We start from the raw sequence: 19310 nt of genomic DNA, 5'->3' as shown, positions 1-19310 counted from the left end.
AATTTGTATTCCTCTTGTTTCCCCGTTAGTTGCTGTCTGGGGATAAACTCTATCTTACTGTCCGATGGTGACACAGTACACACAAAGCATGAACAGACACATAATACAGACATATACAAGCATAGATCACACATGGGCCCAGCACACCATACATTTCATACGAAAATATAAAAACATGGAGCTCCTTAAAAAATGAATAAATGACCAAAAAATGCAAAAATAGCCAAAATAAAAAATGATTATCAAATCAAAATTGCAGTACTAAGTATAGCCTATTATCTTCTTCTTTCTGGATAAATTTGTACCTGAAATGTAAGCAGATAATTAGTGACATTATTACATACCGGGGCTTTCTCGACGTCATCCAGCAACTGTGAAATAAAACGTTATAATTGGACAGATTAGTTGTGGTGTCCCACCACTGTGGTTCTTTGTCTGACACCTGTCACAAAAGTTCTTCAAAAGTTTAAGTGGTGATGGAGGTAGAATTCTAGTTTTACCACTTAATGTTACTGTATATTGCACAGCTGCAGATGAAAGCAAAGCTCCAGATTTCTTCCAAACAAACTACCATAAACGCTATGCAGTGCTCAGCCAAGGAACACCCTAATCCAAGCCCTCTCTACACTGCTACTCTTTCTCCTGTTACTAAAGATTCCACTATCCACCAAGTTTCAGCACTAAAAAGACTGTATATATATATATATATATATATATATATATATATATATATATATATATATATATTTTTTTTTTTTTTTTTTGCTTACTGTACCTAGTATCAAGTGATCAAGATTATTTCAACTGCTATTATTTTTTATCTTATCTGGGACTCTGTCTTCTATCTCACCAGCACCCACACACTGCACCGTACCCCTTGGGTTATTTTCATCTCACTGTGGGTGGCGGTACTGCTAGTCTGGGTGGATCAGTTACCACTCAGGAATACCATGACAAGAGCCCCAGGGACCCTCACAAGCCTTGTTAAAAGCAGGTACCCGCATCCTACCTGTACACTACTACAGTGCTGGCGTCACGACAGACAACACCCCTGTCCGAGTACCACATTAGTAGCTTTACTACAATTGTAAAAACAAACTTATTGTCTGAGAGAATCATAATAAGCTCAGACCTATCACCACGTGGATTTTACTTTGTTACATATCAATTCAAATGGATCCATCACATCACACACATTCCCTCAACCTAAGATTCAAACAGCTTCACAATAGAACAAAACATGTGCAATCTATATCACACATGCATACCATAGTATATATTGTTTCTTTTCATATATACTCATTGTAAATCTCCCAAATTATATTATAAGATGTAATCCATTCTAGTGTCATCATATAACATCAGACCAGCTTTTTACTTACTAGTCTTCCCAGCAAGAGAACCTGCTCTGCTGTGACACAAACTCTTCCCACATTCCTTTCATTCAATTTCTAACACTAAGTATATATCACTTCCTGTCTCCCATCACAACAAAAGCAGCCACATCCCAATGATTTACGTACTTAATTGCTCATAATTACTCAGCTGACAAGGTATTATTCTTAAAATACTTTGAAAGGAAAATACCCTCGTCTCTGATCTATATAGATCTTAAAACACAACTGAAGAGCAAACAAAAACAGGAGGAAGATAATCAAAGAGAATCCCTCCAAACAATGAATATCTACCCAACAAACGGGAAAATCACAAACATCACCAACACTGGACTTATTCATGAGAGACTCTTGAGACGAGACACAATACATATAATAGTTGTGATTTTACTTGGGGACGTGTTCCTCCCTCTTATTTCTTATTCAGTAATAAGAAATCACTCCTAACGGGATCCCTTATACAGTCAGGAATTTTATGTATGAATTCCTTATATCAGTCACTCATCCAGTCACACAGACCATTCAGAGATCCTCATATATGGTGACACAAATTTGTTGGGCATGTGGGATGAACTAGAAATCTAGTTCGTGAATAACAATGCTCGCTGCGTTCAAGACTGTGGGTCAAGAACCGCTTACCAAACCGTTATTCTCCCAGGACTTCAATGCTCGCTGCACCCTGTACGCACAGGGCCAATTACCAAAGTCCACAGAACAGTAAGGCCGCTCACCCTTGGTGACCACAGCGGGGGTGTAAGAGACTGTCCCAACTCTTACTTTTGCAACATTTATTCGCAGACAAAATAGAAAGACAAAGACACACAAAAGAAACCAAATAAACGTTCAATATACATGATCCAGATCAGTTTCCTTATACTCTACGTAGCACATTATAGTCACTTCCCTGAGAATTCTCTACTATCACAATCCTTTCGGTTATCGGGCATGCACGGAGTATTCTTTCCTGTAGCCTCTCACAGTGGCTGTGGACGATAGACCAGACCATAAGCAATATAAAACTCAAGCTATACTTTATCCTTGCCCTATATCCTTATCTCTGTCGTATCCCATACCTTAGTGACCTTAGTGACTCAACACAGAATGGTCTTACCTTAACCCAGGTGAATGGTCCCGTTCTGAAGGACTATAAATACGAACCCGTCACTCCGCTCCCGAACAGGTGGGCTGGCCTCTGTTTACAACAATTCAGTTGGAGGTCTTTCCATCAGAAGTCCCAGACTTCCCCGTGCACGGTATCAGGCCACGACTGGACAGGAGCTGGAGATGTTGGGTTCCGGCTCGAAGGACCAACTTGTAAGGAAAATTCTTCTCTATCAAGTAGGACCAAACACCGAGGTTATAGCAAGCTTCTTTATTTCCAGCTAGCCGGGAGAGCTCACACAGACAGCATCTAGAGTGAGGTCTGAGGAAGACACAATGGGCTTAGCTTTTATAACAGCTGAGACAAGGAGCTGACTTTTTTTACAACATATGGTACAATACAGAGATAGAGCTTGCTTACTCAGGAGTCAACTCAGCAGACCCTAAATCTTTATTTAGCCAAGAAGACTCCTTCACATACCTTACTGTGTCCTTCTCCCTGGCACACTGCTATTCTTACACTGTACATAAATGGATCAATAATACATATTAAATCAACCCTTAAATTAACCCTTTATGATATATATTTTAAATATTTTCCTAACACCAACTCAGCTCTGCTACACCGGCGTCCCCGCCAACTCAGCTCTGCTACACGGGCGTCCCCGCCAACTCAGCTCTGCTACACGGGCGTCCCCGCCAACTCAGCTCTGCTACACGGGCGTCCCCGCCAACTCAGCTCTGCTACACGGGCGTCCCCGCCAACTCAGCTCTGCTACACGGGCGTCCCCGCCAACTCAGCTCTGCTACACCGGCGTCCCCGCCAACTCAGCTCTGCTACACCGGCGTCCCCGCCAACTCAGCTCTGCTACACCGGCGTCCCCGCCAACTCAGCTCTGCTACACCGGCGTCCCCACCAACTCAGCTCTAATACACCGGCGTCCCCGCCAACTCAGCTCTGCTACACCGGCGTCCCCGCCAACTCAGCTCTGCTACACCGCCCCCCCCAACTCAGTTCTGCTCCGCCGTCACCGCCAACTCAGCTCTGCTACGACGTCACCGCCAACGCAGCTCTGCTACACTCTCATCATCTCCTTCATTGTCTCAGCTCTGCTACACCGTCTCCGCCAACTCAGCTCTGCTACACTCTCATCATCTCCTTCATTGTCTCAGCTCTGCTACTTCACCATCATCAGGCAGAAGCATTGCATGATGGGAAATGTAGTTTCCTATCTTGGATATAGACCATGTTTTAGAAAAAGTTGTAACTCAGGACGGCAGCAGCTAGAAAGATGGGAGATGGCTCAAAATACTCAGGGGGACTTGGTGAGTAAGGCCAGCTAGGTTTGGGAGCATTACATTTCTTTAGCTCTTGGGGGGAATACTTCTTTAAACCAGCAGACAAAGGGGGAGGGATAGTCGTGCTAGACCGAGCAGACTACATCACAGAGGCTCGTCGCCTCCTTTCAGACACCAAATTCTACAAATCACTCCCCTCTAACCCCCTGTCCTCCTACCATACGGAATATCAACTTCTCATCACCAAAGGCATCTCTACAGGAGTTCTGAATAAGCAAGAGTCTGGATATATTACGGTCACTGAACCCTCATTATCCCTGTTTTACTACCTTCCCAAAGTCCATAAAAATCCTTTGAGACCACCGGGAAGACCTATTATCTCCGGCATTAACTCCCTCACTAGTAACCTATCACACTACGTGGACATACACTTACAAAAACATGTTAAATCCCTTGAATCATACACCCGAGATACCTCCCATTTCATTGAAAAGATTACTCCAATTCCGTGGAAAGAGAATTACGTCTTCCTCACTATGGACATATCTTTCCTATACACGGTCATTGACCACGGCCTTGGGATTAATGCTGTATCTACATACTGACTCCACCATGCCTAGTGTACAGGTCAACTTCATTCTGGAATCAATTAATTTCATTTTGAAACACAATATTTTTCATTTTGATGATAATATATACCAACAGCAGTGCGGGCAGCAAATTTGCACCAAGTTTTGCAAATCTTTTTGTCGGCCTTTTTGAACTCTTGTTTCATGAGGATCGATTTTAACTGTTTTTAGGGGGGTTCTTACATGTATTTTTGCCGGATTATTTTGTATTTGTGATTTTTCAATAAAGAATGAATTCTAGCTGATATGTCATGGTGTGCTTACCATTGTTACTCTATATCTTGGTGTTGGTTGGTAAATGGCCTTTTTGAACTCGACATCATCTATAGGCACCATCTTTTTGATAAATGTGTCACTTATCTGCGATACATTGATGATATTTTCATCATCTGGAGCGGCACCACCGAGGAACTGGAGAAATTCATCAAAGACATCAACACCAACAATTGGGGTCTAGAGTTCACACATAACTCATACACTAATCACGCTGAATTTTTAGATATAGTTCATGAAAGGGATAAAAAATCACACCAAAACCTTCTTTAAGTCAGTTGACAGCAACAGTTATTTACACTACAAAAGTGCCCATTACAGGAAATGGATCACCAATATTCCTTTGGTCAATTTAGGCGTATACGCCGCAATTGCTCCAATACAAAAGACTACAACCAACAAAGTAAGATCCTAACCAAGAGATTCCTGGCCAAAGAATATCCCCCGTCTTTGGTGAAACAATCAGCCCTGAGAGCAAAAGCACTAAGCCAGAAACAATGTCTACAATCAGGCAAAAAAGATACCACCATCCCAACAGAGTACGGGCTCAATTTCATTACCACTTTCTCTTCAAATCATAAGGCCATCAAGAATATCCTAAGCAAACACTGGGGTAAACTTCGCCAAGATCCTTTCCTCTGCGACATAGTACCCACCAAATCTACTGTCACCTACAGGAGATCATCATCCCTGAAGAATATTCTGGCCCCCAGCAAACTTAGGAGAATCAAACCCCGGAATACCAACACATCACTCTTACCTCCAATCCTCGGCAGTTTCAAATGTGGCATTAGAGCATGTAAATGTTGTTTGAACATCACACACAAAGCCACACATTTTAGGTCCCAAGCCACAGGAGAAACTTTTCCAATCAAATCTTTCCTAAACTGCGGATCAGCCTATGTCATCTACCTGCTCGAGTGCCGCTGTGGGATACAATATGTGGGCCGTACCACCCAAAATCTTCGCAGAATGAATCAACACAGAGCTAATGTCGAAAAGGGTGTCATTCTACATAGCGTCTCCAGGCACGCCACCGAATCCACAAAATGCAGTTTCTGCCCCTTCCGAATCACCCCCATTGAACAAGTTCCCCCGGGTGTTCACAGATTTCAAACACTGAGAAAAAGTCTAAACTTCAGGATTTTCAAAATTAAAACCCTGGCCCCCAAGGGGCTAAACGAGTACATTGAAAATGTACAGTAAGTTCTGTTATTTCTGGTAGTTCTGCTTGTCCTTAATCATGTGACTGATCTTACTATATATGTCTTCTTTCGGGTATGTTATATGATACACATTTAGATTTCAGTCCAGTGAATTCATTATCTATTTATTTATTTATTTTATATCACTTTATTTCTTTCCCAGCCTTGTTATGGTATGTTGGTCACTGTACATTATTAACATATGTACCTCATTATAATTCATATATATTTGCATCCTATTTATCATCCCCTTTCTTCCTTGCATCTCATGTAGTGATATTGTGATGCCCCCCCTTTTTTTACTATCATTTTTTTACTGTCATTTTACCATAGATACGTTTACTGTACATTATTTCTTATTGCAAATTTTATTGTATATTTTTACCAATCGTCCTTCATGTTTTTATGTTTTGTTTTTTTCTATTGCATATTTGACTTATTGTCCGTCATAATTTTACCTATGCCATGATTATATATTTTGGTTTTATCAATGTCATGCCCGAACACATTAACTTTTACTTTGTACATTCCTCCACATGCGGTGCATGACATTTCTGACACAGGAACCCACCCGTGCTGTACACAGCCGATACCTATAGAGATTTCATCTGTCAGAAGCGCACAGCTACCGTACAACGCCACGGTCCCATGGGGAATCGGGGCTGTACTTCATCCACGAGCTGCCGCGCTCCGATTGGATCTACAGTACACACCCTTGCTCCTGATCCACCGCTACTGTGCTTTTCTACACAGTATATACAAATCACGTTGTTCTTATCTGTATCGGTTCTCTAGCCTTTTAACATTACAGTCACTTTACAATTGTATTTATTTCTGTGTTTACTGTATCCTAGCAACCTAAGCGGGCGGGATTGGCGCCCTTTTGTATCTTTTTTAAACCCAGCCTGTCACCATAACATGTATGCACACTGTCTGATGAAGAAAGCTGTTGCTTTTGAAACTCATTACATCTGTGCTAATATTTAAATAAATCCTCATTTTTACTTCTAATTCTTCGTGCCAGTGATCTTTTGCGGAAGCGCTGGCCTCCATAGGAGTTTGGCAAATTTTTCTATTTACTTTAACTTTTGCATACACGTGCCCCATCTTTGGGAGTATCCCGGAGCGCCACTCCTGGCTAGCTTTTCCCTGCAGCCTGCAAGCGGACACTACAGTCACGTCGGAACCTGTACAAATACCCCAGAGTAGGGGTGATATGCACAAAGCCCAAGGGGCTTCAAGGTGAGCCTCAAATCGTAACGACCATCTTTCTACCAAGCACCAAAGGCGCCGCCTCCTGCCTTTCCTTTTTTTCTCTCCCCATTATTTTCCAGCAGATGTGGTAGGGAAATCTACAATAACTGAATGTAAACATGCCTGGGATAAATGTATATCTATCCTAAGATAATAAGAAGAGAAATACTAAAACAGCAGACTACATGGAGCAAGTGGTGTTTTTCTGAGAGCAGTTTTCTATGTTTCTTTCAGCTCTACTGGACATCCCTGTTTACAAGAGTCGAATACAGTCATTACATGTTCTATTTTCTCTCTATTCGGAATTTAAGAATTCTCAAGTAAGTACAGGAATTCATCATTGACTATTTACTATGACATAAAAAAGACCTATCTAGCTGGCTAGTTTGGTTGGTTTCTTCTAGACACCAAAAAGGAATCAGTTTTATGTTGCAGGTTAGGTGGCTGATGGTGATAGGTTGTAAGATTTTTTTTTTCGCCCTCAGTAGTGGTTTCGATTTAATTGTGTTCATGGGGTAAACCTTAACCTTGTACACTCTGCTTTGAACCATGAGGAGATCTCGAAAATTTGACTGTACCTGTTCTACAATGGATGACAGAGGGTACTTCTGTAAATATAATTTATAGCTTTGTGTTTTCACAGTTCTGCAGAGCTAAAATAGCTAAATGGGCTCAATTCCTATGCAGAACCTATGCTGTACTTGTTGCATTCTAGGAAATATAGTATTATATTATAGTGTGTGTGTGTATATATGTATGTATATATATATATATATATATATATATATATATATATATATATATATATATATATATATATATATATAGTATATTAGTACTACGTACTATTTGATTGGTTGCAGGTAGATGTCAGTCTATTCTTTTCACAACATGCACATTTTCAATGTGACAATGTGATTAAACAGACTCTGTCACTAGGTTTGGGTTTTAAAGCTATCATTTGCTTTATATAAACTGAATTATTTGTTTATTATGTTTGATATATGAATTCATGAAAATTTATTATACATGATGATGTTTATGATATATGAATTTATGAAAAACATTTTAATTGTGTTTTTAAGAAGATAAAAGTTTTAATGATAACTACCTCTTCGTAATTCACCTTCCACAAACATTAGATATATAGTTCCTACTCCTAGAGAGCCTACGTACTATTTACACTTTGTATTATTTCTGGGCGTCAGAATAGTAGTGCACTCGGAGTACACACCTCCCAATATTCACAGTAGGGTGTAGTGAACATACATTACATATTCTTTTTAAGGTTTATGTATCACTTACATGGTTCAGTGCAGCCATTCTCTGGTATTTGTTTAGACCCCACAACGCCACTTGTATTCACCTCATACATCATCATGGAGTGCACTGTGCACATAATACTGTGCAACTATTATATAGTGAATACAATTTCTTTTGTCTGCTGGAAGCATGAGGTGGGTCATATATGGATGGACTTCCAAAGGTGTACACTTTATTGTAACACCTTTGCTTTATATGTGCTTGACCCTTGGTCATAATGATGTATTACTTCTTGGCCAAGTCAGTTCCATTATATGCTGGTGTTTTATGACTTGTTGGGTTTCTTATTTTGTGCTTTCGAATTCTAACTATTAAAATCATATAAACACTACATATTGGCTGCCACAGTGCCATGGTATGATATGTTACTGACAGCTCCTTTTTCTTTTAACAGCATTTTAAAGCTTTGGCAGAGGGAAAGAAAGAGAGGATCTCTTCTGGGAAAACTGCAACGCCAAGTGTTGATACAGAACGCATACACTACAGTTAAAGAACTACTCCTCTTACCTGTCACTGCATTCCACACATTACTGAGTTTCTCCAGTTAACATGTACATTATACAGAATGTATAGCTGGGTACCCATAAAGACAAGCCTGGCCTAGGCGTTTCATGAGCTGTTGCTAGGTTTACTGTGAGAGATTAAAGGGGTTATCCAGCGCTACAAAAACATGGCCACTTTTCCCCCTCTCTTGTCTCCAGACAAACTCAGTTTACATGGAAGTAAATGGAGCTTTATTGCAAACCACACCTGAACTGGAGACTAGAGAGGGGAGAAAAGTGGCCATGTTTTTGTAGCGCTGGATAACCTCTTAACGACGCATGACTGGTGTACTCGCCATGCGGCCGTTAAGGAGGATCAGAGAGGGCTCCCGGCGTGAGCCCTCTCTGTAGCCTTCGATCCCCGGTTGCTATGTGCAGCCAGGGACCGCAGGTCTTAGCCACGGCTGGCTCTAATGAGCCAGCCAGGGCTCAGCGTCGGAATTACGCTGATCCCGGCTCGGCAATCCATTCAGATGGTCTGCAACAGACCATTATAATAGAGCACCGATCTGATGGATCTGTGCTCTGTTATATACACAGCATTGATCTCAATGGGAGATCAGTGCTGTGTATATAGAAGTCCCCCAGGGGGCTTCTAATTACTGTATGTGAAAACAAAATAAAGTGTTTTTATTAATAAATAACCCCCTCCCCTAATAAAAGTCCAAATCACCCCCCTTTTCCCATTTTATAAATAAAAATAAATTAATAAACAAACAAACATGTTTGGTATCGCTGCGTGCGTAATCACCCGAAATATTAATTTATTTAATTCATGATACCTCACGGTAAACTGCGTAAGCGCTAAAAATTCCAAAGTGCAAAATTGTGCATTTTTGGTCGCATCAAATCCAGAAAAATTGTAATAAAAAGTGATCAAACAGTCGCATATGCGCAACGATAGGTAACGATAGAAAGTAAATGACCCCTCACACAGCCCTATAGACCAGAGGATAAAGGTGCTATAAGCATGGGAATAGAGCGATTTTAAGGAACATTTATTTTCTGTAAAAGGTTTTATTTTTTTACGAGCCATGAATTCATATAAAAGTTATACATGTTACATATCATTTTAATCGTACCGACTTGAGGAACATATATAACGTCAGTTTTTCCATAGGACACACGTCGTAAAAACGATATTTTTTTTGCAAAAATTCAGTTTTTGTCACTGCAAAGTACAATTAGTGACGCAAAAAATAAGGGCTCATGTGGGTCAGTAGGTGTAAAAATGCAACTGATATGGGCTTATATACACAAGGAGAAAAAAACGAAAACGAAAATTAGCCCAGTCCTTAAGGGGTTAAAGGGGTTTTTCCAGGGAGGCATTTTCTGTTAAGGGTTCTTAAAAGAAAAAAGAAACAACAATGCATACACACCTGATCTCACACTGTTGCAATTCTCACAGTGCCTACTGCTCTCCTTTTGTACTGGTTTGGTCTCAATATCTGTATGGCTCTGATGACGGCCCGTTATCAGAGCCATACAGATATTGAGACCACTCCATCTACATTGCTCCTGATGAATGCTATCCGCAGGAAATGCGTTGAGCGTAAGGAGTCTTGGACGGTCCATAGGACTGGTAATAACCTCTGAAACACTGATGGGGTTGGGTATTACATAATTCTGGGGTATTCCTTTTACCTTAATAAAAAAATTCTTTTGTAGGAAGAACTACAACTCCCATAAGTTCCTGAAGGTCTATAGCTGTCAGGGCATGCTGGGAGTTGTATTTTACAATATATGGGGTTGGATGTTACATTTGTTTATGTAAAATGAATACCCCAGAACTATGTAACACACAACTCCCATCATGCCCTTGCAGCTACAGACCTTCAGGAACTGCTGGGAGCTGTAGTTCTCCCAACAAAATAGATAATTCTGGAGTATCCATTTTACCTTAAAGGGGTAGTGCGGCGCTAAAAAATTATTCACAGAATAACACACATTACAAAGTTATACAACTGATGACGCGGCACACACTTCCGGGTACACGGGCGGGGGTGGTGGGACACGGGGAAGGGGGCGATTCACAGACATAACATACATTACAAAGTTGTATAACTTTGTAATGTGTGTTATTCTGTGATTTTTTAGCGCCGCACTACCCCTTTAATTTAAAAATATATATATTGTTGGGAGAACTACAACTCCCAGCAGTTCCTGGAGGTCTATAGCTGTCGGCAAGGTGGGAGTTGTAGTTGCCAATCTGTGGGGTACCATTGGGGTGTGCCCGCAAATCAATGAACTATTCCCTTCAATGTATTGTGTGGCTGGTACGGCACTTTACATTGTGTGAACAGCTATTGAAGGCAGGTACATTATTTTATGCCTGTTCTAAAGAATGGGCATTAACATGTTAACATAACAATGTGTGCACACAGCGAGCGGCAGCGCATTGACTACAACGCAATTCCACCCCTGCAGTAATGAACGGACACTGATTCTATTGCTATCAGCGTCCGTTTTTTAATAAAAGTTGTGTGAACGTAGTCACACAGTGCAAAAAGCAGGAAAAAAAATACATGAGTAATATGATATATTTTGTTGCTTTTTCACTTTTTTTTCTTTGCAATAACTTGAAATAAGAGGCTTGTTTTTCTTTACATTGCACATTCCCAGTAAACTCTGGTTCATATATTAGCATTTTACACAATTATTATGATCCATCTTGGAAAACACAATGTGAACCTACCTGGCCTGTGCATCAGCCTGGAGAGCCTTCCTTTTCACTGACAGCAAGCACAGATCTTACTACTGGCAAGTTAAGGAAAGGATAAGTAGATCAGAAAGTTACAAATCCTTTCCGATTGCACTGGCACAGCCACCTATCTCCTTTGGCATTTTTATACTATTGGCATCTGTATAGTATTGCACAAACTGCTATGTCACCCCAATCTCATCACCAGGCCCTGGACACCAGACCACAGTGGGATCTGCAGCCCTGGCAGACTAATATGCACCTCTCCACACAGTGTCAGCTCAGCAGGGACCCCCAGCCCCTGTGCACACATACCCACTCTGCAGCAGCCGAAGCTCCCAGGAAGGACTGCGCACCACAGCCCCCTGCACCCAAACACCATCCTGCTGGGGGGGGTCTGGCGGTACATTGCACTCACTGCAGGGGGGAACCCTGCACATTCATCCTGCTGGGGGGTCTGGCTGCACAGGGCAGTCACTGCAGGGGAGGACCCTGCACATTCAGCTTGCTGTACCCAGTGGCGGATTAAATGTACCCTGGGCCCCGAGCTGTCCACCCAACCTGCCCCCCCCCCGCCCGCCATGCTGTCCCCAATAAACATAATGTTTGGTCCCTTACTGCACAGAGGATGTCAGGAGAGGAGGGTGCTGATCTTATAGGGGAGGTTGCAGGGTCCCAGCAGCACAGAGGATGTCAGGAAAGGAGGGTGCTGATCTTATAGGGGAGGTCGCAGGGTCCCAGCAGCACAGGATGTCAGGAAAGGAGGGTACTGATCTTATAGGGGAGGTCACAGCGTCCCAGCAGCACAGAGGATGTCAGGAGAGGAGGGTGCTGATCTTATAGGAGAGGTCACAGCAGCACAGAGGATGTCAGGAGAGGAGGGTGCTGATCTTATAGGGGAGGTCGCAGGGTCCCAGCAGCACAGAGGATGTCAGGAAAGGAGGGTGCTGATCTTACAGGGGCGGTCCCAGCGTCCCAGCAGCACAGAGGATGTCAGGAGAGGAGGGTGCTGATCTTATAGGAGAGGTCACAGCAGCACAGAGGATGTCAGGAGAGGAGGGTGCTGATCTTATAGGGGAGGTCACAGCAGCACAGAGGATGTCGGAGAGGAGGCTGCTAATCCTATAGGAGAGGTCCCAGCAGCACAGAGGATGTCAGGAGAGGAGGGTGCTGATCTTATAGGAGAGGTCACAGCAGCACAGAGTATGTCAGGAGAGGAGGGTGCTAATCCTATAGGAGAGGTCACCAGCACAGAGGATGTCAGGAGAGGAGGGTGCTGATGTTATAGGGGAGGTCACAGCGTCCCAGCAGCACAGAGGATGTCAGGAGAGGAGGCTGCTAATCCTATAGGAGAGGTCCCAGCAGCACAGAGGATGTCAGGAGAGGAGGGTGCTGATCTATAGGGGAGGTCACAGCAGCACAGAGGATGTCAGGAGAGGAGGGTGCTGATCTATAGGGGAGGTCACAGCAGCACAGAGGATGTCAGGAGAGGAGGGTCCTGATCTATAGGAGAGATCACAGCAGCACAGAGGATGTCAGGAGAGGAGGGTGCTAATCCTACAGGAGATTGGTCTCCCTCTTCCCCCCCTTATAGATGGTCCCCCTCTTCCCCCCCCCTTATAGATGGTCCCCCTCTGCCCCCCTTATAGATGGTCCCCCTCTTCCTTCTCTCCCCTCCCTTATAGATGGTCCCCCTCTTCCTTCTCTCCCCTCCCTTATAGATGGTCCCCCTCTTCCTTCTCCCCCCTCCCTTATAGATGGTCCCCCTCTTCCTCCCCCCCCCCCTTACAGATGGTCCCCCTCTTCCTTCTCCCCCCCCTTACTTATAGATGGTCCCCCTTCCCCCCCCCCCCCTTATAGACGGTCCCCCTCTCTCCCCCCTAGCTGGTCCCCTCTCTCCCCTCCCTTATAGATGGTCCCCCTCTGCCCCCCATTATGGATGGTCCCTCTTCCCCAGAACACAACTCACCTGCTGTCCGTTCCCCCGTCGAGCCTCTCGCTTCCTGGTCCCCCGGCTGTCCCCGTCTGATGCGTGGCTGACGGAGGTGTCCCGTCCTATCCCCGGCAGCGCGCGCATCAGAGAGCTCCCCGTGCGCCGGAATTCACAGCCACAGGCGCATGGGGAGCTCTCTGATGCCGGGGGACAGTGGAGAGACTCGCTGGTGGATTATAATGTGGGCGGCGCGGCATGGGCCCACACGGAGCCCCGGGGGGCCGCCCGAACCGCCCATATTATAATCCGCCACTGGCTGTACCTGCTGACAGCCAACCAATCAGCCTCCAACATGGTGCCCTCTGTACCTGGTGCTGACACTGGAGTGGGAAGCATTGTGGCTGACCGTTCCACATAGCTAAATAGAAGATGGGAGATATATAGATTAAAGGGGTTATCCAGCGCTACAAAAACATGGCCACTTTCCCCCTACTGTTGTCTCCAGTTTGGGTGGGGTTTTGAAACTCAGTTCCATTGAAGTAAATGGAGCTTAATTGCAAACTGCACCTGAACTGGAGACAACAGTAGGGGGAAAAGTGGCCATGTTTTTGTAGCGCTGGACAATCCCTTTAATCTCTGCCTCACTGCCATAAATCAGTCAGCTGTATGTGGTGACAGCTGCAGTGTTCTCCGTAGCACAGGCCCTGCTTCCCCTCAGTGTGGCGACCTGTGGCCTCTGCTCAGCTGTGTGCGTCCTCCCCCCTTCTCCCTGTGCAGCGTCTTCTGGCTCCCTCCATGTCTACCTGTGCCTGTTCTTCCTGTCTGTATCCTCTCTCCAGGGGCGGGCTGGGCCGGGGGGCAGGGTCGCATATGCCCCCCCGGGCTGGTCCCCTCCAGTACACCTAAGGGCCACAGTGGCCGGATAGTATTAAAGCCGCTCTGCCACTTTAAGGTTCTCCCTGGAAGTAGCGGCCGCTGCATTTGCGTTCCAGGAGTCAGCAGCGTGTGGCTGACTCTTCCTCACACACTTCCCCTTACTCATTGGTGGAGCAGGCAGCCTGTTCCATCAGTGAGTAAAGACAAGTGCACAGCCCACAGAAGAGGATGCAGGAGGGAGAAGAGGACGCTGGCCGGGAGAGGAGCCGCCCACTGCCAGGACTGGTATCTGGGGAGGGAGTCTGGGGGGGTTACTGTATAGTACTGGGGTCTGTAAGACACCAATACAATACAGTAACCTAGGGCTGATTGGACTGCAGTCACGCTATCAGCACTTCACAAAAATGGAGTCACGCTATCAGCACTAGAAATTACAGTGCTCTTATATACCATGTATTACGGTAATAGCCAGGACTAGTTAGTTCCAGGCTTCAGAATGTGCCAGGAAGATCAGAGGGGAACATCTACATGTAAGACTAAAGAATGGCAACTCTTAACCCCTTCAGATCCATTCACCCACTGTTAACCCCTTCATATCCACTACAATCTAAATCATATACTGTTAACCCCTTCAGCTCCGGGAATATTTTATTTTTTTCTAACTATATGTAAAACAATCCTAAAATTTTAAAGTGCTGCGGAATCTGTTGGTGCTATATAAATAAAAGATTATTATTATTATTATTATTATTTTAATTAACACCTATAAGAACATAAATGTATTTTGCTTCATTCCTGCCCGTATAACCGCTTAAGGGTAACTTTACATTACCGGATTCGCAGCGGATTTCACGCTGCCAGTTTGCAGTGAGATTTGCTGTGAATCCTTGTACTGAGAAGGTGAATGGGGTTCCGCTTCTTGTGATGGAATAAATTTCGCCACATAATATTTACCACCTGAAAACCCGGCTCATTGTCATTTATTTCTCTCATTTGTCTTATATAAGAATCATTGTTACTGTAGGAATTTGGAGTAATGTGATAGGAAAGTGTCTATATGGGGCTATATGTCGCATTATTTATATCCCAATAAAATCACAAAATCAAATTGTTATCCAATCACTTTACCATATCCTAGTAGAACGCTTACTCTCGTACAGATTCTGTTATTTTAAGACATTTTTACTGTAGGAATTTGGAGTAATGTGATGGTAAAGTGTCTATTTGGGGCTATATGTCGCACTATTGGAAGTCCAATAAAATCACGAAATCAAATTGTTATCCAATCTCATTACCATATCCTAGAAGTGCGCTTACTCTCGTACAGTTTCTGTGATTTTCAGACATTTTTACTGTAGGAATTTGGAGTAATGTGATGGTAAAGTGTCTATATGGGGCTATATGTCGCACACTTTGAAGTCCAATAAAATCACGAAATCAAAATGTTATCCAATCTTGTTACCATATCCTAGTAGAACGCTTACTCTCGTACAGATTCTGTGATTTTCAGACATTTTTACTGTAGGAATTTGGAGTAATGTGATGGTAAAGTGTCTATTTGGGGCTATATGTCGCACACTTTGAAGTCCAATAAAATCACGAAATCAAATTGTTATCCAATCACACTACCATATCCTAGAAGAGCGCTTACTCTTGTACAGGTTCTGTGATTTTCAGACATTTTTACTGTACGGATTCGGAGTAATGTGATGGTAAAGTGTCTATTTGGGGCTATATGTCCCACTATTTGAAGTCCAATAAAATCACGAAATAAAAATTGTTATCCAATCACTTTACCATATCCTAGAAGAGCGCTTACTCTCATACAGGTTCTGTGATTTTCAGACATTTTTACTTTACGGATTCGGAGTAATGTGATGGTAAAATGTCTATTTGGGGCTATATGCCCCACTATTTGAAGTCCAATAAAATCACGAAATCAAATTGTTATCCAATCTCGCTACCATATCCTAGAAGAGCGCTTACTCTTGTACAGGTTCTGTGATTTTCAGACATTTTTACTGTACGGATTCGGAGTAATGTGATGGTAAACTGTCTATTTGGGGCTATATGTCCCACTATTTGAATCTAATAAAATCACGAAATCAAATTGTTATTCAATCACACTACCATGTCCTAGAAGAGCGCTTACTCTTGTACAGATTCTGTGATTTTCTGACATTTTTACTGTACGGATTCGGAGTAATGTGATGGTAAAGTGTCTATTTGGGGCTATATGCCCCACTATTTGAAGTCCAATAAAATCACGAAATCAAATTGTTATCCAATTTCGCTACCATATCCTAGAAGAGCGCTTACTCTCATACAGGTTCTGTGATTTTCAGACCTATTTACTGTAGGGATTTGGAGTAATGTGATGGTAAAGTGTCTATTTGGGGCTATACACCTGATAATTTGAAGTCCAATAAAATTACGAAATCAATTAGTTCTCCATCTTGTTCTTGTTGTTGGACGCTCTTGGTAGACGACTTCCAATCCCAGGAGGGACCAGTTTCATGGCTGATGGAGGATAACCATTAAGAGACTTTTTTTCAGGACTGTTCTTCTATTCTAGTTTAATAAGTCTATGTTCCTTTTAAGTTTAGGTTAGGGACTCGCAAGAGAATGAGGACCCTTGATGTGGCTTGCGAGATTACCATATTTCTTGCCTATTTTTTTCTTCTAGTTTTCAACGGTAAAAGATATCTACTAATACCTCATTGAAGATTGGACATGGAGCCATCAAGGAGCCCCACTAGACTAAAGCTGCTTTCACATGCAGCAGATTTTAGGCAGATTTTCTACAGCAGATTGTCTGTTGCCAAACCAAAGTCAACCTGAAGTTTCAAATCTTCTGTAGAAAATCTGCATCAAATCCGCAGTGTGTGAAAGCACCCTTACTATTCTGCAAGTCTTCCCAAGTGCATTATAGGGCCATGCAGCTGCCACTGACTGACAGCTACTTACCGCCCTAGCGGTCTTGTTTCTGCCACCTAATAAAGAGTGCTGAGGGGCCTGTGTGAGCTGCTGGCGCCTGCTGATGCCCGTCCCCTGTGCCAACTTCTATGCTTTTATAGAAGAAGTCTGGCTAAAACATTTTGGTATTGTTATTGTATTGTCACCCAAAAGTTATACAAATCCCCAATATACACCTATTACGGGAAATGCTTAGAAAGCGCTTTTTTCTCTGCACTTACTACTGCATCAGGGCTTCACTTCCTGAATAACATGATGATGTCACTTCCTGGATAATATGGTGATGTCACTTCCTGGATAACATGGTGATGTCACTTCCTGGATAACATGGTTATGTCATGACCCGATTCCCAGAGCTGTGTGGGCTGTGGCTGCCGGAGAGGATGATGGCTGGGGGACACTGAGGGATACAGGGCACTGGAGGAACACTGAGCATCCCCCTGCCATCATCCTCTCCGGCAGCCACAGCCCCCACAGCTCTGGGAGTCGGGTCGTGACATCACCATGTTATCCAGGAAGTGACATAACCATGTTATCCAGGAAGTGACATCACCATATTATCCAGGAAGTGACATCACCATGTTATCCAGGAAGTGACATCACCATATTATCCAGGAAGTGACATCACCATGTTATCCAGGAAGTGAAGTCTTGATGCAGTAGTAAGTGCAGAGAAAAAAGCGCTTCCTAAGCATTTCCCGTAATAGGTGTATATTGGGGATTTGTATAACTTTTGGGTGACAATACAATAACAATACAAAAATGTTTTAGCCAGACTTCTTCTATAAAAGCATAGAAGTTGGCACAGGGGACGGGCATCAGCAGGCGCCAGCAGCTCACACAGGCCCCTCAGCACTCTTTATTAGGTGGCAGAAACAAGACCGCTAGGGCGGTAAGTAGCTGTCAGTCAGTGGCAGCTGCATGGCCCTATAATGCCCTGGGGAAGACTTGCAGAATAGTAAGGGTGCTTTCACACACTGCGGATTTGATGCAGATTTTCTACAGAAGATTTGAAACTTCAGGTTGACTTTGGTTTGGCAACAGACAATCTGCTGTAGAAAATCTGCCTAAAATCTGCAGCATGTGAAAGCAGCTTTAGTCTAGTGGGGCTCCTTGATGGCTCCATGTCCAATCTTCAATGAGGTATTAGTAGATATCTTTTACTGTTGAAAACTAGAAGAAAAAAATAGGCAAGAAATATGGTAAGCTCGCAAGCCACATCAAGGGTCCTCATTCTCTTGCGAGTCCCTAACCTAAACTTAAAAGGAACATAGACTTATTAAACTAGAATAGAAGAACAGTCCTGAAAAAAGTCTCTTAATGGTTCTCCTCCATCAGCCATGAAGCTGGTCCCTCCTGGGATTGGAAGTCGTCTACCGAGAGCGTCCAACAACAAGAACAAGATGGAGAACGATTTGATTTCGTAATTTTATTGGACTTCAAATTATCAGGTGTATAGCCCCAAATAGACACTTTACCATCACATTACTCCGAATCCATACAGTAAAAATGTCTGAAAATCACAGAAACTGTACAAGAGTAAGCGCTCTTCTAGGATATGGTAACAAGATTGGATAACAATTTGATTTCGTAATTTTATTGGACTTCAAAATGTGCGACATATAGCCCCAAATAGACACTTTACCATCACATTACTCCGAATCCGTACAGTAAAAATGTCTGAAAATCACAGAATCATTATGAGAGTAAGCGCTCTTCTAGGATTTGGTAAAGTGATTGGATAACAATTTGGTTTCGTGATTTTATTGGACTTCAAATAGTGGGACATATAGCCCCAAATAGA

The 19310-nt window shown here is 43.1% G+C and overlaps 1 protein-coding gene across 3 annotated transcripts in view; it reads left to right on the top strand.

Moving 5' to 3' along the window:
• The window catches only part of IFT46 (intraflagellar transport 46), a 47407-nt gene extending 37685 nt beyond the window's left edge, over positions 1-9722 (top strand). For all 3 annotated transcript variants that reach the window (XM_069946520.1, XM_069946519.1, XM_069946518.1), the window contains exons 11-12: positions 7390-7475; positions 8873-9722. In XM_069946520.1, the coding sequence (XP_069802621.1) occupies positions 7390-7475; positions 8873-8968 (182 nt within the window). In that variant the 3' untranslated portion in view covers positions 8969-9722. The remainder of the gene's footprint in view (positions 1-7389; positions 7476-8872) is intronic.
• The last annotated feature ends 9588 nt before the right edge of the window (positions 9723-19310 follow it).

The sequence above is a fragment of the Dendropsophus ebraccatus genome, chromosome 12 (assembly GCF_027789765.1).
Source record: "Dendropsophus ebraccatus isolate aDenEbr1 chromosome 12, aDenEbr1.pat, whole genome shotgun sequence".
Lineage (NCBI taxonomy): Eukaryota > Metazoa > Chordata > Amphibia > Anura > Hylidae > Dendropsophus > Dendropsophus ebraccatus.
The sequence above is the reverse complement of the archived record's forward strand: the minus strand, read 5'-3'. Positions and strand labels throughout refer to the sequence as shown.